Here is a 22,304-nt window from a genome sequence, read left to right on the forward strand (position 1 = left end):
GGAGCCTCTTGTTTAAGTTTCTGTCTGTAGGCAGGGATCAACAAAATGGAGTCGTGGTCAGCTTTTCCGAAAGGGGGGCGGGGCAGGGCCTTATATGCGTCGCGGAAGTTAGAGTAACAATGATCCAAGGTTTTTCCACCCCTGGTTGCGCAATCGATATGCTGATAAAATTTAGGGAGTCTTGTTTTCAGATTAGCCTTGTTAAAATCCCAAGCTACAATGAATGCAGCCTCCGGATAAATGGTTTCCAGTTTGCAAAGAGTTAAATAAAGTTTGTTCAGAGCCATCGATGTGTCTGCTTAGCGTCTCTCCAGTGAGCCATGTTTCCGTGAAGCACAGAACGTTACAGTCTCTGATGTCCCTCTGGAATGCTACCCTTGCTCGGATTTCATCAACCTTGTTGTCAAGAGACTGGACATTGGCAAGAAGAATGCTAGGGAGTGGTACACGGTGTGCCCGTCTCCGGAGACTGACCAGAAGACCGCCTCGTTTCCCTCTTTTTCGGAGTCGTTTTTTGGGTCGCTGCATGCGATCCATTCCGTTGTCCTGTTTGTAAGGCAGAACACAGGATCCGCGTCGCGAAAAACATATTCTTGGTCGTACTGATGGTGAGTTGACGCTGATCTTATATTCAGTAGTTCTTCTCGACTGTATGTAATGAAACCTAAGATGACCTGGGGTACTAATGTAAGAAATAACACGTAAAAAAAAACAAAAAACTGCATAGTTTCCTAGGAACGCGAAGCGAGGCGGCCATCTCTGTCGGCGCCGGAAATGCTGTACATACTGTAGCTAGAGGAACAGATGGACACCTCTCTGTCAGTACATACTGTAGCTAGAGGAACAGATGGACACCTCTCTGTCAGTACATACTGTAGCTAGAGGAACAGATGGACACTTCTCTGTCAGTACATACTGTAGCTAGAGGAACAGATGGACACCTCTCTGTCAGTACATACTGTAGCTAGAGGAACAGATGGACACCTCTCTGTCAGTACATACTGTAGCTAGAGGAACAGATGGCCACCTCTCTGTCAGTACATATTGTAGCTAGAGGAACAGATGGACACTTCTGTCAGTACATACTTAGCTAGGAACTCCTCCTCTCAGGAACTCCTCCCTGATGGACACTTCTCTGTCAGTACATACTGTAGCTAGAGGAACAGATGGACACCTCTCCTGTCAGTACATACTCCTAGCTAGAGGAACAGATGGACACCTCTCTGTCAGTACATACTGTAGCTAGGGGAACAGATGGACTCTCACCTCTCTCCTCCTCCCTCCATATCACCATCCTCCACCTCACACCTCCTCCTCCTCCTCCACACTCCCTCCTCCCACCTCCCACACCTCCTCCTCCTCCCCTCCTCCGCACTCCTCCCACCTCCACACTCCCACTCCTCCTCTCACTCCTCCACCTCCCCTCCTCCCTCCCTCCGCACTCCTCCACCTCCACACTCCTCCTCCCTCCCTCCCACACTCCTCCTCACTCCTCCACACTCCTCCTCCCTCCTCCACACTCCTCCCTCCTCCACACTCCTCCTCCTTCCTCCACACTCCTCCTCCTCCCTCCACCTCCCACCTCCTCCCTCTCCTCCACTCCTCCACCTCCTCCTCCTCCTCCCTCCTCTCCACACTCCTCCCTCCTCCACACCTCCACACTCCTCCTCCTCTCCTCCCTCCTCCGCACTCCTCCACACTCCACACTCCTCCTCCCTCCTCCACACTCCTCCTCTCACCTCCACACTCCTCCTCCCTCCTCCGCACTCCTCCACACTCCACACTCCTCCTCCCTCCCTCCTCCTCCCTCTCTCCTCCACCTCCTCCTCCCTCCTCCACACTCCCTCCTCTCACCTCCACACTCCTCCTCCCTCCTCCGCACTCCTCCACACTCCACACTCCTCCTCCCTCCTCCACACTCCTCCTCCCTCCTCCACACTCCTCCTCCCTCCTCCACACTTGTCCTCCCTCCTCCCAGCTCCCACCCCTTCTATGTACACTTACATGTATATTCTATAGTATCTTGATAGGATGCTGATCCTTTATCAGATAAATGATTGTTTGAACACCAACAGAACTACTTGTTGTGAAAGCACCTGTCTCTCATCTACGGCTGTTTAAACACCACACCAGTAGAAATACACATTTTCAAACTGAAAGACGATGGCCAGAGCTTCCCCATGATGTTGCATAACCATTTAAATCAATACATCTTTGTTATAGTTCAAGTATGATATATTTGGGCTTAAGATGTCAAACCCGAACTGTGCACTTCGGACAAATGTGTGAATGCAGAGTCTTTTCCTATGATATGACATGCTAATTATTTTCAGCCTACGTTTCGTTTCAGGATTTACACAATCCTAGTTCACATTTTTCCAGATTAGATTGTAATCTGTCTCTATTCTTGTGTATTTTATTCCAGATTACGACCTGTCCAAATTGAGGGACTTCATGGACCAACAAGTGGACTCCTACATTGACAAGGGCATCATCGAGAAGGGTGAGGGAGAGACCATCAAGAGGATCTATGGCAGCCTGTAACCTTCAACCAACCTTAAAATAACCAACAACCAACCTTCAAACACCTACGACCAACCTTCAAAAAACCCACTGGAAATGTATGACGATTGATAAACCTATGAATAGGGCCTAGAGTTGTTCCTGTTCTGGAAACATGGCTTGGACTCACTCACAATGAGCAGAATCCAAACTTGACATGATGATCCCTGAAAGTAACTGACTGATTTTGGTGTGAATTCTTACCTTGATGTCAGTGGGAGTTTGGTGTGAAAGTTTGAGTAAAGCGAGTGGATCTCAAGTTAGGATTCGGCCTCTATGAGATGAAAGGTATGACCTTTATGTATTAAAAATAAACCATTTAGGCAAAAACATATTGTATTTGACATTTCCAGAAAGCTGGAATGCAATAATGGTAATATTATCACTGAAAGTATATATTTAACTATACAGCTAGAAAACAATCAGCAACAGTCCGATGTCACTGAATGGCACTGACTCGATTGGGAAGGGGAAATTCAATAGTCCGATGTCACTGAATGGCACTGACTCGATTGGGAAATTCAATAGTCCGCTGTCACTGAATGGCACTGACTCGATTGGGAAATTCAATAGTCCGATGTCACTGAATGGCACTGACTCGATTGGGAAGGGGAAATTCAATAGTCCGATGTCACTGAATGGCACTGACTCGATTGTGAAATTCAATAGTCAGATGTCACTGAATGGCACTGACTCGATTGGGAAATTTAATAGTCAGATGTCACTGAATGGCACTGACTCGATTGGGAAATTCAATAGTCCGATGTCACTGAATGGCACTGACTCGATTGGGAAATTCAATAGTCAGATGTCACTGAATGGCACTGACTCGATTGGGAAGGGGAAATTCAATAGTCCGATGTCACTGAATGGCACTGACTCGATTGGGAAATTCAATAGTCCGATATCACTGAATGGCACTGACTCGATTGGGAAATTCAATAGTCCGATGTCACTGAATGGCACTGACTCGATTGGGAAGGGGAAATTCAATAGTCCGATGTCACTGAATGGCACTGACTCGATTGGGAAATTCAATAGTCCGATGTCACTGAATGGCACTGACTCGATTGGGAAATTCAATAGTCCGATGTCACTGAATGGCACTGACTCGATTGGGAAATTCAATAGTCCGATGTCACTGAATGGCACTGACTCGATTGGGAAATTCAATAGTCCGATGTCACTGAATGGCACTGACTCGATTGGGAAATTCAATAGTCAGATGTCACTGAATGGCACTGACTCGATTGGGAAATTCAATAGTCAGATGTCACTGAATGGCACTGACTCGATTGGGAAATTCAATAGTCAGATGTCACTGAATGGCACTGACTCGATTGGGAAATTCAATAGTCCGATGTCACTGAATGGCACTGACTCGATTGGGAAATTCAATAGTCAGATGTCACTGAATGGCACTGACTCGATTGGGAAATTCAATAGTCCGATGTCACTGACTCGATTGGGAAGGGGAAATTCAATAGTCCGATGTCACTGAATGGCACTGACTCGATTGGTAAATTCAATAGTTATTCTGTCAAATCAACTGACTGACTGATCTACTTACTAGATGAAAGCTTTGACTACCTTGAGGAGTGAAATGTTGACCTACTGAGGGGGAATGAGTGTTCAACCATCCCAATGGACACACACTGGTTGACTCAACGTTGTTTCCACGTCATTACGTTGAACCAATTTGGAATAGACGTTGAATTGATGTCTGTGCCTAGTGGAAAGGATGTGTCCCAAATTGCATACTATTCCCTATTTAGTGCGTTATTTTTGACTAGGCCCTATAGGGCTCTGGTTAAAAATAGTGCACTATATAGGAAGTAGGGTGCCATTTGGTACAGAGATAGGTCTGATAGTAGAGTTCCAACTTTAGCTTTCTCATCAATTGCAGGTAATATGTTTGTCTTTGCAATAGACTTTTGCAACAAGTACACATATATCTAAATGTATTCATTCTATGTAATCTGTCCTATCATATTCTAATTCTTATTTTTTCAATCCAGCATCAATGTAAAATCTATTGTATTAAGGCTTTTAACTCAACCAAAAACAGTTGTGTTGTCCAGTATCATTTCAGCCCTGTATGTCCATCCTCTCCTCTTCGTTCTGGGGTAACTCCTTTGGGGCCCTCCTGTTTTTGTAATTTCCCTCTATCTGATTTCTGCAAAATGGGTAGTAGTGGGAAGTTGCCTCTAGATGCTGATCGTGGATCAGTTGTATATTTTCCCCACTAATGGTAAAGGTTAGGATTGTGGGAGGACAAGCTGATCCTAGATCTGTCCCCAGCTTCAATATGTCTCAGTATATTTAACATGTATACTACCACTCTAGAGACACAAAATTAAGTATTTTTAAATGTAAATATTTGTGATGTTTTTTCCAAAAATGTAAAAGCAATTAAAACATTGCCTTTCTTAATGTGTAGTTGACTCCGATAAAGAGAATATCAAAGGCTTCTTCCCAAATGGCACCCTATTCCCTATAAAGTGCACGACTTCTGACCAGAGCCTTATGGGCCTTAATATGGAATAGGGTGCTATTTGGGATGCAAACTTTGTGTGAGACAATGTAGTTCCTCATGTTGCTACCTGACATTAAGAGGCGGGGTTTTCAGCCAATATGGTTATTGATGGAGAGAGAGAGCTGATGCTCATAACTGTGAATATTGAGTCACATTCCAGATGATTCCCCTTATAGTTACATCCATCCTCTCTGATCCTATGGAAACACATGAAGCTGTTCAACTCTTCTTTCTTGAAACATTCAACTAGCAGAGGGGTGGGTAGCCTCAGAGGCCCAGGCTTCTCACCTTATCGTCCAGTCAACAAGATGAGATTTGGAAGGATGCCACACGAGACTAGAGGAGCGGAACTCAGTAAGATGTACAACAACATTTATCATCAACAAAAACAAGTAGGCAACCAAGAGAAGTCTGTTTTAAAGTTGCATTTATTCATCCGCAAATCAAGAAAAAAAAGCACATTAAATCTCAGCCATGGTTTAATTTGTACAGTATTTCACACACTTAAAAACAACAGCACATTCACACTTCAAACAGAGCGTTCCTTTTATGTCACCAATGAATGCTTCAAAACAGGTAAAACACAAAACACCACCACCCCTCCCATCCACAGCTTCAGCACCCCTCCCATCCACAGCTTCAGCACCCCTCCCATCCACAGCTTCTGGTTGAGAATTCAGTCGAGGGATACATCCAAAATGGCACCCTATTCTCTATGTTATACACTACTCTTGACCAAAACCCTACGGGACCTGGTCAAAAGTAGTGAACCCTACGGGCCCTGGTCAAAAGTAGTGCACTACATAGGGAATAGGGAGCCATTTGGGATGTACTCAATGTGGGGTATAAATAGGCTGCCATTATGGAAGCAGCCTAGTAGAGGAGGAGGAAGAGAAGAGGAGAGGAGGAGGGGGAAAAGAGGAGGAGGAGAAGGAGAGGAGGAGGAGGAGGAAAAGAGGAGGAGAGGAGGAAAATGAGGAAGAGGAGGTAATACTGGAGGCTTCTCCATCCATTTGGTGGACTGATACTATTCTAGGAGAGATTGGATCATCAGAGTTAGGGTAAAAGCCAGTATCGAACTAATCCCCCAAACACACACACACCTGTGTGTTTCCTGTGTATGTGTGTGTGTGGTATACACAGACCAGAGAGTTATTCTGTACAGCAGCAGCATGTAGACTTGTAGTGAGTGGATGAGTGTCATAGTAACAGACTACCTGCTGTTCAGATGATTGACAGCAGTTGAACAGTACAAAACCAGAAGAATACTAATAATAAAACGTATGATAATGACACTAATATTAAAAAGGCAAAGGATGAATCCTCAGTTGAAACACTTAGACGTGACAGTGTGATGGTTTGGTAAAAGAGATACAGGAAGAGAAAGGTAGGAAGGATTGATGGGTGGATGGGTGTTAATCAGGGCTTCAGGTAAACGTGTCCTTTAGATCTCCTGGTATGATGAAACAGGAAGTGTGTATTCCTCTTCACTGTCCCTGTGAACAAACAGAACACACACGTTAGCACACACCAACACACTTAAACGGGACTGACCACATGCAGACTTTCCGCACCTCATCCACACTCACGCCCACAGATATACACTCATCCACACTCACAGATATACACTCATCCACACTCACAGATATACACTCATCCACACTCACACCCACAGATATAAACTCATCCACACACAGATATGCACTCATCCACACACACACACGCGCACGCACGCACGCACGCACGCACGCACGCAGGGTAGCCTAGTAGTTAGAGCGTTGGACTAATAACCGGAAGGTTGCAAGTTCGAATCCCCGAGCTGACAAAGTACAAATCTGTCGTTCTGCCCCTGAACAGGCAGTTAACCCAGTGTTATTGAAAATACGATTTTTTTCGTAAACTGACTTGCCTCTAAAAAAAAATATATATATATATATCCATAATTGCCTTGTTCAGGGGCAGAACGACAGATTTTCACCTTGTCGGCTCGGGGGATCCAATCTTGCAACCCTACAGTTAACTAGTCCAACGCAATAACGACCTGCCTCTCTCTCGTTGCACTCCACAAGGAGACTGCCTGTTACGCGAATGCAGTAAGCCAAGGTAAGTTGCTAGCTAAAAAAACAATCAATCATAATCACTAGTTAACTACACATGGTTGATGATATTACTAGATATTATCTAGCGTGTCCTGCGTTGCATATAATCTGACTGAGCAAACAAGCATACAAGTATCTACAGTAATTTCCGGACTATAAGCCGCTACTTTTTTCCCACGCTTTGAACCTCGCGGTTTATACAATGACGCGGTTAATTTATGGATTTTTCCCGCTTTCACAAGATTCATGCCGCCGAAAAAACTGAGCACCGTCACATAATGTGACGTAAATCGAGCGCGCTCAAACTTCCCATCGTTCTGATTACAGTAGTCCTTTTGTCACCCTCATCATGGCAAAGAAACGGAGAAATGCATATGATGCAGCTTTCAAGATGAAGGCGATCGATCTGGCTGTTGGAAAAGGAAATAGAGCTGCTGACAGCGTGGAGCATTGTCAAAAAATCCACTATCATCAACGGGTTTCGAAAGGCTGGACTGCTGCGTATTGAAGAGGGCAGCGATCCAACATCGGATGAAGCAATTCTGAGGCTATTCAACTCCGTCACCAAAGGAGATGCCTTCAGTGGTTTCAGTGCACAGGAGGAGGAAGATAGTGACCAATGACTTTCTTGGTAGGCTACTGTTTAATTTTTGTTACAAGCCGTATTTCGTTAAAGCCTATTTATTTTTGTTACAATCCGTGTTTGGTTAAAGCCGATTTATTTTTGTTACAAGCCGTGTTTCGTTTAAAGGCTGTGTAAAGTTAATTTGTTTCAATGTACAGACATGTGAGGCTTATTTATGTACAAAATACATATTTTTTAATAATTCAGTGGGTGCGGTTTATATTCAGGTGCGCTTAATAGTCCAGCAATTACGGTAAGTATCTGACTGAGCGGTGGTAGGCAGAAGCAGGCGCGTAAACATTCATTCAAACAGCACTTTCGTGAGTTTTGCCAGCAGCTCTTCGTTGTGTGTCAAGCATTGCGCTGTTTATGGCTTCAAGCCTATCAACTCCCGAGATGAGGCTGGTGTAAACGAAGTGAAATGGCTAGCTAGTTAGCGTGCGCTAATAGTGTTTCAAACGTCACTTGCTCTGAGCCTTGGGGTGGTTGTTTCCCTTGCTCCGCATGGGTAACGCTGCTTCGATGATGGCTGTTGTCGTTGTGTTGCGGGTCGAGCCCAGAGAGGAGTGAGGAGAGGGACGGAAGCTATACTGTTACACTGGCAATACTAAAGTGCCTATAAGAACATCCAATAGTCAAAGGTTAATGAAATACAAATGGTATAGAGGGAAATAGTCCTATAATTCCTATAATAACGACAACCTAAAACTTCTTACCTGGGAATATTGAAGACTCATGTTTAAAGGAACCACCAACTTTCATATGTTCTCATGTTCTGAGCAAGGATCTGAAACCTTAGCTTTTTTACATGGCACATATTGCACTTTTACTTTCTTCTCCAACACTTTGTTTTTGCATTATTTAAACCAAATTGAACATGTTTCATTATTTATTTGAGGCTAAATTGATTTTTATTGATGTATTATATTAAGTTAAAATAAGTGTTCATTCAGTATTGTTGTAATTGTCATTATTACAACATCTTCTCTCCATCACTCCTTAGCCCCTTCCATCTTCTCTCCATCACTCCTTAGCCCCTTCCATCTTCTCTCCATCACTCCTTAGCCCCTTCCATCTTCTCTCCATCACTCCTTAGCCCCTTCCATCTTCTCTCCATCTCTCCATCACTCCCCCTTCCATCTTCTCTCCATCACTCCTTAGCCCCTTCCTTCTTCTCTCCATCACTCCTTAGCCCCTTCCATCTTCTCTCCATCACTCCTTAGCCCCTTCCATCTTCTCTCCATCAGCCCCTTCCATCTTCTCTCCATCACTCCTTCCATCTTCTCTCCATCACTCCTTAGCCCCTCCCATCTTCTCTCCATCACTCCTTAGCACCTTCCATCTTCTCTCCATCACTCCTTAGCACCTTCCATCTTCTCTCCCTTCTTTCTGCCAAACATACATCCTTTTTTCTTCCTGACTTTCTTTCCTCTCCTTCTTCATTTAGTCCTTGCTTCCCTGATACACACTCCTCCCCTCTCTTTCCTGGCAGATCTATAATTAGCTGATAGATCAGTCTGCAGAGGGTTGAGGCCTCCTATGTGACCTAATAGGGCTGCATCTCAATAGTCTACAGTAGAGCTTGGACGATAAACCCCAAATTACCAACACTGACATTTCTAACTCATACCCAAGCAATTTTCCCCCTAGACTGTTTTCAGATAAATGGACAGGGAGGAGAGATGGAGAGGAAAGAGAGATGGAGAGGAAAGAGATGTAGAGGAGAGGTGAAAGAGAGAGGTGAAAGAGGTGTAGAGGAAAGAGAGGTGAGAGGAAAGAAGGTGAAAGAGAGGTGTAGGTGAAAGAGAGGTGAAAGAGAGGTGTAGAGGAAAGAGAGGTGTAGAGGAAAGAGGTGAAAGAAAGAGGTGTAGGTGAAGAAGAGGTGTAGGTGAAAGAGAGGTAGTGTAGAAGAAAGAGAGGTGTAGAGGAAAGAGAGGTGGAGAGGAAAAGAGGTGGAGAGGTAAGAGGTGTAGGTGAAAGAGAGGTGTAGGTGAAAGAGAGGTGGTGAAAGAGGTGGAGAGGAAAGAGATGGTGGAGAGAGGAAAGAGGTGGAGGTGAAAGAGAGGTGGACAGGAAGGAGGAGACAGGAAGGAGGTGTAGAGGAAAGAGAGGAAGGAGAGGTGAAAGAAGATGGAGGTGAAAGAGAGGTGAGTGTGAAAGAGAGGTGGACAGGAGGGAAGGAGAGTGGAGACAGGAAGGAGAGGTAGACAGGAAGGAGAGGTGAGATGAAGGAGAGGTGAACAGGAAGGGAGGTGGAGATGAAGGAGAGGTAGACAGGAAGGAGAGGTAGACAGGAAAGAGAGGTGGAGAGGACAGGAAGGAGAAGGTAGACAGGAAGGAGAGGTGGAGATGAAGGAGAGGTAGACAGGAAGGAGGAAGGAGAGGTGGAGATGAAAGGAGATGAAGGAGAGGTAGACAGGAAGGAGAGGTAGACAGGAAGGAGAAGGTAGACAGGAAGACAGGAAGGAGAGGTAGACAGGAAGGAGAGGTGGAGATGAAGGAGAGGAAGGAGAGGAGACAGGAAGGAGAGGTAGAGAGGAAGGGAAGACAGGAAGGGTGTAGACAGGAAGGAGGTAGACAGGAAGGAGAGGTAGACAGGGAGGTGGAGGAGAGCTAGACAGGAAGGAGAGGTGACAGGAAGAGGAAGGAGAGGTAGACAGGAAGGAGAGGTGGACAGGAAGGAGAGGTAGACAGGAAGGAGAGGTAGACAGGAAGGGAGATGAAGGAGGTAGACAGGAAGGAGAGGTAGACAGGAAGGAGGTAGACAGGAAGGAGAGGTAGACAGGAAGGAGAGGTGGACAGGAAGGAGAGGTAGACAGGAAGAGAGGTAGACAGGAAGGAGAGGTAGACAGGAAGGAGAGGTGGAGATGAAGGAGAGGTGGACAGGAAGAGGTAGACAGGAAGAGGTGGAGATGAAGGAGAGGTAGACAGGAAGGAGAGGACAGGAAGAGGTAGAAGGAGAGGTGGACAGGAAGGAGAGGTGGAGAGGAAGGAGAGGGACAGGAAGGAGAGGTGGACAGGAAGGAGAGGTGACAGGAAGGAGAGGTGGACAGGAAGGAAGACAGGGAAGAGGTAGACAGGAGAGGTGGACAGGAAGGATGACAGGAAGGAGAGGTGGAGATGAAGGAGATGAAGGAGAGGTAGAAAGTAGACAGGAAGGAGGTAGACAGGAAGGAGAGGTAGACAGGAAGGAGAGGTGGAGATGAAGGAGATGAAGGAGGAGGTAGACAGGAAGGAGAGGTAGACAGGAAGGAGAGGAGAGGAAGGAGGAGGAGGAAGGAGGAAGGAGGAAGAGTGGTAGACAGGAAGGAGAGGAGGAAGGAGAGGTAGACAGGAAGGAGAGGTAGACAGGAAGGAGAGGAGACAGGAAGGAGATGAAGGAAGGAGGTAGACAGGAAGGAGAGGTAGACAGGAAGGAGAGGTAGACAGGAAGGAGAGGTAGACAGGAAGGAGAGGTAGACAGGAAGGAGAGGGGAGATGAAGGTGGACAGGAAGGAGAGGGGAGATGAAGGAGAGTAGACAGGAAGGAGAGGTGGAGAGGAAGGAGATGACAGGAAGGAGGTAGACAGGGAAGGAGGAAGGAGGTAGACAGGAAGGAGAGGTAGACAGGAAGGAGAGGTAGACAGGAAGGAGAGGTGGACAGGAAGGAGAGGTAGACAGGAAGGAGAGGTAGACAGGAAGGAGAGGTAGAGGAAGGAAGTAGAGGAAGGAGAGGTGGAGATGAAGGAGAGGTGAAGGAAGGAGAGGTAGACAGGAAGGAGAGGTAGACAGGAAGGAGAGGTAGACAGGAAGGAGAGGTGGACAGGAAGGAGAGGTGGACAGGAAGGAGAGGTAGACAGGAAGGTAGACAGGAAGGAGGTGGAGATGAAGGAGAGGTGGACAGGAAGACAGGAAGGAGAGGTAGACAGGAAGGAGAGGTGAACAGGAAGGAAGAGGTGGACAGGAAGGAGAGGTAGGACAGGAAGGAAGAGGTGGACAGGAAGAGATGGACAGGAAGGTAGACAGGAAGAGAGACAGGAAGGAGAGGTGGAGATGAGGAGATGAGAGGTAGACAGGAACAGGAAGGAGAGGTAGACAGGAAGGAGAGGAAGACAGGAAGGAGAGGTGGAGATGAAGATGAAGGAGGTAGACAGGAAGGAGAGGTAGACAGGAAGGGAGGTGGAGATGAAGGAGATGAAGGAGGTGGACAGGAAGGAGGTAGACAGGAAGGAGATAGACAGGAAGGAGGTGGACAGGAAGGAGGGTAGACAGGAAGGAGAGGTAGACAGGAAGGAAGGTGGGAGATAGAAGGAAGGAGAGGTAGACAGGAAGGAGAGGTGGAGATGAAGGAGAGGTAGACAGGAAAGGAGAGAGGAAGGAGGAGAGGACAGGAAGGAGAGGGGAGATGAAGGATGTGGACAGGAAGGAGCGATGGACAGGAAGGAAGGTGGAGATCAAGGAGAGGTGGAGATGAAGGAGAGATGGACAGGAAGGAGAGATGGACAGGAAGGAGAGATGGACAGGAAGGAGCGATGGACAGGAAGGAAAGGTGGAGATGAAGGAGGTGGAGGTGACAAGGAGAGGAAGCCTCTTTCACCGTAACCATTAGATATTAGTGATTAGGTCAGCCTGCTGCTGTGTCCTGAGCACCATACTGCTCCCAGTGCATTGTTCATCCATTATTCAGACTCCCTCAGGCACCACGGCAACCCACAATCCAATTAGACCAGCAGGTGTGTGTGTCTCAGAGTGACAGCACAGACTGCCTGTTACCAACTATAACTGTACTCAGCTGCAGAACATCTAACCCAGTTTCCACTACCAAGTCTCAGATCATGTAAAACTTGCTTTACTCCATAGCTTCAAAACTATATTAAAACTAGATTTCTCCTTCATCCATAGCTCTGTATGAAACATTTTGAGAGTGGTTACATTTCTCCAGCCGAATCCCTCAACTGTTAACCAAAACAAGTGTCAGGGTGACGGCTTGTTGTTGTCTAATCCCAGATTGCCCGTTTAGACCAGTTTCACTTCAAGAAAACCATGGCATTTCCTCTAAATCCTGTAACATAGCTGTTAAACCACAGAGCACTGAACCATAATGCTGCCCAGCTGTAGGTTGATCAGGTTATGGTCTCCTTAGAGACCTGGGGCCGTAGGTATCGCCCCCCCGGGGCCGTAGGTATCGGCCCCCCGGGGCCGTAGGTATCGGCCCCCCGGGGCCGTAGGTATCGGCCCCCCGGGGCCGTAGGTATCGGCCCCCCGGGGCCGTAGGTATCGACCCCCCGGGGCCGTAGGTATCGACCCCCCGGGGCAGTAGGTATCGACCCTCCGGGGCAGTAGGTATCGACCCTCCGGGGCAGTAGGTATCGACCCTCCGGGGCCGTAGGTATCGACCCTCCGGGGCAGTAGGTATCGACCCTCCGGGGCCGTAGGTATCGACCCTCCGGGGCAGTAGGTATCGACCCTCCGGGGCAGTAGGTATCGACCCTCCGGGGCAGTAGGTATCGACCCTCCGGGGCAGTAGGTATCGACCCTCCGGGGCCGTAGGCATCGACCCTCCGGGGCAGTAGGCATCGACCCTCCGGGGCAGTAGGCATCGACCCTCCGGGGCAGTAGGCATCGACCCTCCGGGGCAGTAGGCATCGACCCTCCGGGGCAGTAGGCATCGACCCTCCGGGGCAGTAGGTATCGACCCTCCGGGGCCGTAGGTATCAACGTTCCCAGAGTAGGCGTGGTGCTATAGGGTCAGTTCCCCTCTACAGCCAATCTAAAGGCGTCCACATACATAGGTTGGGTTTCTCCTAGCAGAACTCAGCTAGGCCAAGTAAACGTCTGTTCTTGCATACTCCCTTAAAATACCTTCGCTTTAAAAACAAGAAAAGCATCAACATTACCGTTTGTCCCTCTTGAGACACTGTAGCAGCAAGTACACTTCCTCAAAATAGTCGGAATTAAGATTAAATTAATTACAGATATCTTAGTTGACGTTTTTGCCGAGGTCTCAGTCGCGCAATTTTACATCTAAGATACAGTATTTCTCAAGTGAACAAAATGTGCATGAAAACTAGTTGCCTGTCGTCGAATGACAACAAACACTTAATTGAAGAATCCGCACTGCTGACCAATCACCGACGAAGGATCGTAGACTTCAGCTACAGAAGAAAAAACGCTGTGTGCTCAAATAGACGGAAACAAAGCTGCAGAACACCAAAACTAACCAGAATGATACAACATGTAGTCACAATATATGCAGGAACTGTTTCAACTGGGAAGCATATGGTAAGCCTTATTCCCTGTGATCTAAAAGGCTAAACTGATCCTAGATCAGCACTCCTACTCTGAGACACTTTGTGGATACAGCCCCTGGCCAAGCCAGGGAGAGACCGCAGCTGCTGCCAGCGTGACTCAGGACTGACTTGGCAGTTCCTCTAACTTAAATAGTATGTGTGTGTGTGGAGAGAGTGCGTGCGTTAGTGTGCACATGCCAGCCAACTTGCCGATCTTCACAGACGTGACTGTGTCTCAGCACCCATAGTCAGCGAGACAAGCTCAGGCCTGACTTATTCTGAATTCCAAATAGACCCTACCCCCCTAGAGAGACCCTACTCCACTAGAGAGACCCTACTGCCCTAGACGGACCCTACCCCCCTAGAGAGACCCTACTCCACTAGAGACCCTACTCCCCTAGACGGACCCTACCCCCCTAGAGAGACCCTACTCCACTAGACGGACCCTACTCCACTAGAGAGACCCTACTCCCCTAGACGGACCCTACCCCCCTAGAGAGACCCTACTCCACTAGAGAGACCCTACTCCCCTAGACGAACACTACCCCCCTAGAGAGACCCTACCCCACTAGAGACCCTACTCCCCTAGACGGACCCTACTCCCCTAGACGGACCCTACCCCCCTAGAGAGACCCTACTCCACTAGACGGACCCTACCCCACTAGAGAGACCCTACCCCACTAGACGCACCCTACCCCACTAGACGGACCCCACCCCACTAGAGAGACCCTACCCCACTAGAGAGACCCTACTCCACTAGACGGACCCTACCCCACTAGAGAGACCCTACTCCACTAGACGGACCCTACCCCACTAGAGACACTACTCCACTAGACGGACCCTACACCCCTAGAGAGACCCTACTCCATTAGAGGGACCCTACTCCATTAGAGAGACCCTACTCCACTAGAGGGACCCTACTCCACTAGAGACCCTACTCCCCTAGACGGACCCTACTCCACTAGACGGACCCTACCCCCCTAGAGAGACCCTACTCCACTAGAGAGACCCTACTCCACTAGACGGACCCTACTCCACTAGACGGACCCTACTCCCTAGACGGACCCTACTCCCCTAGACGGACCCTACTCCACTAGAGAGACCCTACTCCCCTAGACGGACCCTACTCCACTAGACGGACCCTACCCCCTAGAGAGACCCTACTCCACTAGAGAGACCCTACTCCACTAGACGGACCCTACCCCACTAGAGAGACCCTACCCCACTAGACGGACCCTACCCCACTAGACGGACCCTACCCCACTAGAGAGACCCTACCCCACTAGAGAGACCCTACCCCACTAGAGAGACCCTACTCCACTAGACGGACCCTACCCCACTAGAGAGACCCTACTCCACTAGACGGACCCTACTCCACTAGACGGACCCTACCCCACTAGAGACCCTACTCCACTAGACGGACCCCACCCCACTAGACGGACCCCACCCCACTAGACGGACCCCACCCCCCTAGACGGACCCCACCCCCCTAGACGGACCCTACTCCGCTAGACGGACCCTACTCCGCTAGAGGGACCCTACCCCGCTAGACGGACCCTACTCCGCTAGACGGACCCTACTCCGCTAGACGGACCCTACCCCGCTAGACGGACCCTACCCCGCTAGACGGACCCTACCCCCTAGACGGACCCTACTCCCCTAGACGGAACCTACCCCCCTAGACGGACCCTACCCCCCTAGACGGACCCTACTCCCCTAGACGGACCCTACCCCGCTAGACGGACCCTACTCCCCTAGACGGAACCTACTCCCCTAGACGGAACCTACTCCCCTAGACGGACGCTACCCCCCTATACGGAACCTACTCCCCTTGCCACTCCTGAAATCTGAAATGGTTGAATAGGTGGAGGCCTTCTCTCCCTCCCTCCCACTTTCAGTCTTCCCTTTCTATCTCACCCTTCCTGTCTTTCTCAGTCTGGGATCTATAAACGACGCTGCAAAAACAAAACATGTCGTTGCTTGTTGTTGTCTCTCAGTCGTGTAACGTCATCCGTTTGGAATGTAATCTGAGCAGTAATAGAGGTTAACAGATAGGCTGTACTGAGAGTCAGGTGGGCTGGGATCAGACCAAGACACTGTGGATGGACATCTCTCTCTCCTGACGGATCAGTACATACACACACAGGGTGAAGGCATCTGCAGTGACAACATCTTCTGGTCTCAGCCTCCTACGCACACACACACACACACACACACACACACACAATCTCAGCCCCTCACCACCCACAGTTTGGCAGGAAGTCTGCATGACTCAACATTTATGACTAGTAGCCAATCGCAGGCCAGGAGGGGCACTGGCCAGCGGGAACTCAGAATCCGACAGGCATCCGTCACCTGCATCTGCGTAAGCAGGACGTCACACGTCCACTGGCAGCTTTCTGATTCGACGTCTCGCTCACAGGCAGTCTGCTGATTTGACTGCTGGTTTGAGTGATGCGCCTGGACGAAGCAACTTTTAACGAAGACAAGAGTTGGCTGAAGGACAACTGCTAGTCTGAATTTCTAGTCTGAAAACCACTGCTAGCTCCTACCACTTTGTTAGACTTGAGGATTTGTGTTACCTACCCCAAGCTGATTCATTGGTTTTATCTTAGTGGGCGAACAAGTCTTGTGATATGCAGAAGGGATAAGGTGAATGGTTGTCAACTCAGTTGTTCAGTTCAATGTGGTTCCCTGAGTGTGCCAGGTGCAAATCTGACATCGCACACTATTACCTATATAGGGCACTATTTCAAATGGCAGCCTATTCCGAACATAGGGCTATGGACAAAAGTAGCGCACTATAGGCTCCCGAGTGTCGCAGCGGTCTAAGTGCTGGAGGCGTCACTACAGACCCTGGTTCGATTCCAGGCTGTATCACAACCGGCCGTGATTGGGAGTCCCATAGGGTGGCGCACAATTGGCCCAGCGCTGTCCGTGTTAGGGTTTGGCCGGGTTAGGCCGTCACTGTAAATAAGAATCTGTTCTTAACTGACTTGGCTAGTTAAATAAAGCTTAAATACAAATAAATAAATTTGCCGTGTTCAAAAAGTAATGTACTAACTATGGACTGAGGTGCCATTTTGGATGAAACCCATGTGACTGGCCATCACCACATTGGCGTATTCCAACTCTTACCTCACTTCCTCTTCTTTGAGCCTGCGTGCTGCCTGCTTTGACTGTTTAATCTGCAAGTCCAGTCTGTGCAGGAAGTCTTGAGCCGACAGCTCTTCCGGCTGGGGCCGTTTATAACTACTACTGTCCTTATCCCCAGGGGCCAGAGGTGGCGAGGGGTCCTCCTCAGTGTCCCTGTCCTGCCCCACACAAAGGGGGTTGAAGTCCTGGTCCTGGGGATCTCCGTCGGGGGACTCTAGAGACAGGCCGTTGAAGGGAGAGGTCTTCTCTGAGACCACAGGGATGTTGAGGGTGTTACGCAGGAAGATACAGTCGTTACTGAACATCTTGTTAGTCCTCTTGATCTGCTCCATCTGGAATCATATGTGTGACATAACAGTAATAACACATTAATAACATGGTGTAACAAAACAATAACAGTACTAATAACAGGTTAACAAAAAAATAACAGTACCAATAACATGGTGTAACAAAACAATAACAGTACTAATAACAGGTTAACAAAACAATAACAGTACCAATAACAGGTTAACAAAACAATAACAGTACTAATAACAGGTTAACAAAACAATAACAGTACTAATAACAGGTTAACAAAACAATAACAGTACCAATAACAGGTTAACAAAACAATAACAGTACTAATAACAGGTTAACAAAACAATAACAGTACTAATAACAGGTTAACAAAACAATAACAGTACTAATAACAGGTTAACAAAACAATAACAGTACCAATAACAGGTTAACAAAACAATAACAGTACTAATAACAGGTTAACAAAACAATAACAGTACTAATAACAGGTTAACAAAACAATAACAGTACCAATAACAGGTTAACAAAACAATAACAGTACCAATAACATGGTGTAACAAAACAATAACAGTACTAATAACAGGTTAACAAAACAATAACAGTACTAATAACAGGTTAACAAAACAATAACAGTACCAATAACTGTACTAATAGTTAACAAAACAATAAAATGTACTAATAACAGGTAACAAAACAATAAGTAACAATAACAGTACTAATAACAGGTTAACAAAACAATAACAGTACTAATAACAGGTTAACAAAACAATAACAGTACTAATAACAGGTTAACAAAACAATAACAGTACTAATAACAGGTTAACAAAACAATAACAGTACTAATAACAGGTTAACAAAACAATAACAGTACTAATAACAGGTTAACAAAACAATTACAGTACTAATAACAGGTTAACAAAACAATAACATCAGTACTAAGAACTGCAGTCACAAAGCAGCCGTAACATAAATAGCAATACTAACAAGATTGTAATAACACAAGACAGTAACAACAGTATCAATACTGATAGAAATGTAGGTAGTAACACATGTTGTTATTGGGTGAGAGATGAGCAATGTACTCATATCTTCAGGAAGACAGACATTCCTAGAAGCCCCCAGGGCTGGGAGGGGCTACTCCAGTCCTGGAGGGACAGGGGCTACTCCAGTCCTGGAGGGACAGGGGCTACTCCAGTCCTGGAGGGACAGGGGCTACTCCAGTCCTTGAGGGACACAGTGTGTGCAAGCATCTGTTTCACCACAACACTGACACACCAGATGAAAGGAAAGCCAGCACACTGTGCTCCTTCAGGACTGGAGTAGTCCACAGTGTGTGCAAGTGTCTGTTTCACCACAACACTGACACACCAGATGAAAGGAAAGCCAGCACACTGTGCTCCTTCAGGACTGGAGTAGTCCACAGTGTGTGCAAGTGTCTGTTTCACCACAACACTGACACACCAGATGAAAGGAAAGCCAGCACACTGTGCTCCTTCAGGACTGGAGTAGTCCACAGTGTGTGCAAGCGTCTGTTTCACCACAACACTGACACACCAGATGAAAGGAAAGCCAGCACACTGTGCTCCTTCAGGACTGGAGTAGTCCACAGTGTGTGCAAGTGTCTGTTTCACCACAACACTGACACACCAGATGAAAGGAAAGCCAGCACACTGTGCTCCTTCAGGACTGGAGTAGTCCACAGTGTGTGCAAGTGTCTGTTTCACCACAACACTGACACACCAGATGAAAGGAAAGCCAGCACACTGTGCTCCTTCAGGACTGGAGTAGTCCACAGTGGTCATCAGTGACAGTGAGCTTCAGAGATGGGAAAGATGAATGCCAAACACTGCATGTGGCTGAAGTTGCTCACACAAGATCACATGAACCTTTGTGTAGCCAACATTCTGTTATGAGTCATGATGACCATGTTGTTAATGCAACAATGTAACAGTAACAATGTAGCTCATGTGGAGCAGGGACGCTCAGGCCTTGAATGGGATGAAATCTGATACTGAAGTTTCTGGTTCGAAGCCTGCCCAGTCCGTCCGTTGCATTCAGGTATCATGAGAGTAAGTAATAAATGTTTGGATCTAAGAATAATTTAATCGTGTAGGATATCTATGCTAGGTTAATCTTGCAAGCCCTGGTTTTATTATACACGCGACCATGATATGACAGCGTAGCAAATAGGTGGTCCCAAAAAATGCTCGCATGCATGACAGTTGATCAAAACAAATGCGCGGTGGATGAGATTTCACATTTTAATATCCACAACCATAACACACAAGACATTCACACAAGACGTGTGTGTGTGCCGGTAATAATAACCTTACCGTTACTTCGTATTTGAGGGCTATGCCCTGCAAAGTGTCGCTGTCTGTGACCCGATGCTCTATGTATTTCTCGCCGAGAGAAGCCGCGACGCTAGCCGTACTCCCGTAAGACCGGATCTTGGTTCGGGCCAGACTCTGAGACAGTTCACTGTCGGACTCTGAACCGGACCGGGACCGGGGAAAGATGGGCTGTCCGATACCAAACCTCGCTCCACCATCCCTCATCGGCAGGACAGGCGAGTACTCCGCCATCTTCTCTCGGTAGCTGCTTGTTGGTTCGTGATGCGCCGACTGCACTCAGCTAACCTGGGCTAGGAGGTAGCCAAGTGGCTGGCTAGCTTAATCAGTCAGGCTGCGGGAAGATTACCATTTCTAGTTTGGTGACACATGTCGATCCTGTGTGAATGTGGCATATTTCAGGTCAGGCAAAACCGAGCCGTTCGCTGTTTGATGCAACAGACAGTCGTGACTTACTTACGTCGCAGACGTAAAAAAACAACAACGTGAAACGCTCCGTGTGAATTTGGGGCAATGCAATTGGATACGCACTCCAGCGTGTCTTTTCCGCTCCACGCGTGTGACGTCACCAGTGTCATTTCAGAGCACAGTTCTGGCATACTGCTAGCTAGGGCCCAACAATGCAGATGTTGTTTTACAGTAGGCCTATCTGATAAAAAATAATGTCAGTCTACTTTAAAAATATACGTTCACACCAAACCATTGTGAAATAGAGTGAATATATACTTTATTGTCGATTTGATTAGAATAGCATCCATGGATGGAGAGCAATTTTGGGGTTAAGTGCCTTGCTCAAGGACACAACAGTGGTTTGTGGGCCCACCTACCAGCCTGGGGCTGTTGATATTGCCTGGTCATCCTTCATGGTAAGTTTCATGTCCCTGTGAGCTGTGTGTCTGTGGAATGTAACAACGACCAGGGACACAGGGGCAGGGAGGAGGGACGGGGGGACGGGGGGGGGGGCGGGGGGTAGAGGTAGGGAGAAATCATCTTCATGTGGAAAGAACATTGAACAACCCACGTCACCAATGTGATTCCTTGTGAGTGTGTGTAATTATTTCACGTTTGTTTATTCATTTCACTTGCTTTGACAATGTAAACATATGTTTTCCATGCCAATAAAGCCTCTTCAATTGAATTGACTATTAACTATTACAACACTGTAAATAGCTGTAATATTTGAAATGTGTCTATTCTTTTGAAACTTGTGAGAGAGAGAGAGAGAGAGAGAGAGAGAGAGAGAGAGAGGAGAGAGAGAGAGAGAGAGAGAGAGAGAGAGAGAGAGAGAGAGGGAGAGAGAGAGAGAGAGAGAGAGAGAGAGAGAGAGAGAGAGAGAAGAAAGAGAGAGAAATAGAGAGAGAGAGAGAGAGAGAGAGAGAGAGAGGACAAACCCAGTGACCACCACAAGTGTTACATATCAAATTCTTATTGACTGGATTTTTAAGAAGAACTTAAGATGTGCTATCTTGTTTTTGTACTTTTTCCATCAATAGAGATTTTGGTTTGGGAGAGTCTCTCATAGAGAGGAGTGGACGGTGGTTTGGGAGAGTCTCTCATAGAGAGGAGTGGACGGTGGTTTGGGAGAGTCTCTCATAGAGAGGAGTGGACGGTGGTTTGGGAGAGTCTCTCATAGAGAGGAGTGGACGGTGGTTTGGGAGAGTCTCTCATAGAGAGGAGTGGACGGTGGTTTGGGAGAGTCTCTCATAGAGAGGAGTGGACGGTGGTTTGGGAGAGTCTCTCATAGAGAGGAGTGGACGGTGGTTTGGGAGAGTCTCTCATAGAGAGGAGTGGACGGTGGTTTGGGAGAGTCTCTCATAGAGAGGATTGCTCTCGTCTGTCTCTTCTCAGATGAAATGAAGAGGAAGCAGGGACAGATTGGGACCAGAAACCGGACCACTTTTTTTATCTCGAGGCCCCCATATTAGTCAAACAATGATAATTTTGCGCAAAACCACAAATTTAGACAGAGGCCCACAGGGCTAAAAATGGACCAGTCCACCTGGCATTTACCTGAAATGTCCTATGACCAGTCCTCCCCTGAGAGGAAGTGTATATGTGTCTTTATAGCAGACATGTTCCGAAAACAAACACATTCCCATGACAACCAACCACTTCTGGGTAGTAGGGCCACTCTCTCTTCCTCATTGGGGAAAACCCAAGCAGCTGTTGCCACACACTATTGGGTGTAGTAACCAATTTCTGTAATGATTAACTGAAATGCCCTATGACCAGTCCTCCCCTGAGGGGTCAGTGGGTCAGTGTGATATCTGCTAAATGGAAGAGAAAAAAACAGAAAACAAATGTCCATTGTTCACTGTTAGATATGGACAATAAAGTTGTATTGTATAGTATCAACATTAAACAGTCTGTACCATTAAACAGTATCTACTCTGTTATTGTATACTGAAG

The 22,304-nt window shown here is 47.3% G+C and overlaps 2 protein-coding genes across 2 annotated transcripts in view; one reads left to right on the forward strand and one right to left on the reverse strand.

Annotated features, from left to right (window-relative positions):
• The window catches only part of LOC115123215 (secretogranin-3), a 49,662-nt gene extending 44,667 nt beyond the window's left edge, over nucleotides 1-4,995 (forward strand). The window contains 1 exon segment of the mRNA XM_065015284.1: nucleotides 2,426-4,995. Coding sequence (XP_064871356.1) covers nucleotides 2,426-2,544 — 119 coding nt within the window. The 3' untranslated portion in view covers nucleotides 2,545-4,995.
• Nucleotides 4,996-5,508: 513 nt separating this feature from the next.
• lysmd2 (LysM, putative peptidoglycan-binding, domain containing 2) lies at nucleotides 5,509-20,377 on the reverse strand. Its single transcript, XM_065015285.1, has 3 exons — nucleotides 19,878-20,377; nucleotides 17,230-17,579; nucleotides 5,509-6,594 (listed from the first exon to the last, which is right to left on the reverse strand). The coding sequence occupies exons 1-3, from the start codon at nucleotides 20,127-20,129 to the stop codon at nucleotides 6,543-6,545; spliced, it is 654 nt and encodes a 217-aa protein (XP_064871357.1). The 5' UTR covers nucleotides 20,130-20,377; the 3' UTR covers nucleotides 5,509-6,542.
• Between the last annotated feature and the right edge of the window lie 1,927 nt (nucleotides 20,378-22,304).

The sequence above is a fragment of the Oncorhynchus nerka genome, unplaced genomic scaffold, assembly GCF_034236695.1.
Source record: "Oncorhynchus nerka isolate Pitt River unplaced genomic scaffold, Oner_Uvic_2.0 unplaced_scaffold_1554, whole genome shotgun sequence".
NCBI classification, from domain to species: domain Eukaryota; kingdom Metazoa; phylum Chordata; class Actinopteri; order Salmoniformes; family Salmonidae; genus Oncorhynchus; species Oncorhynchus nerka.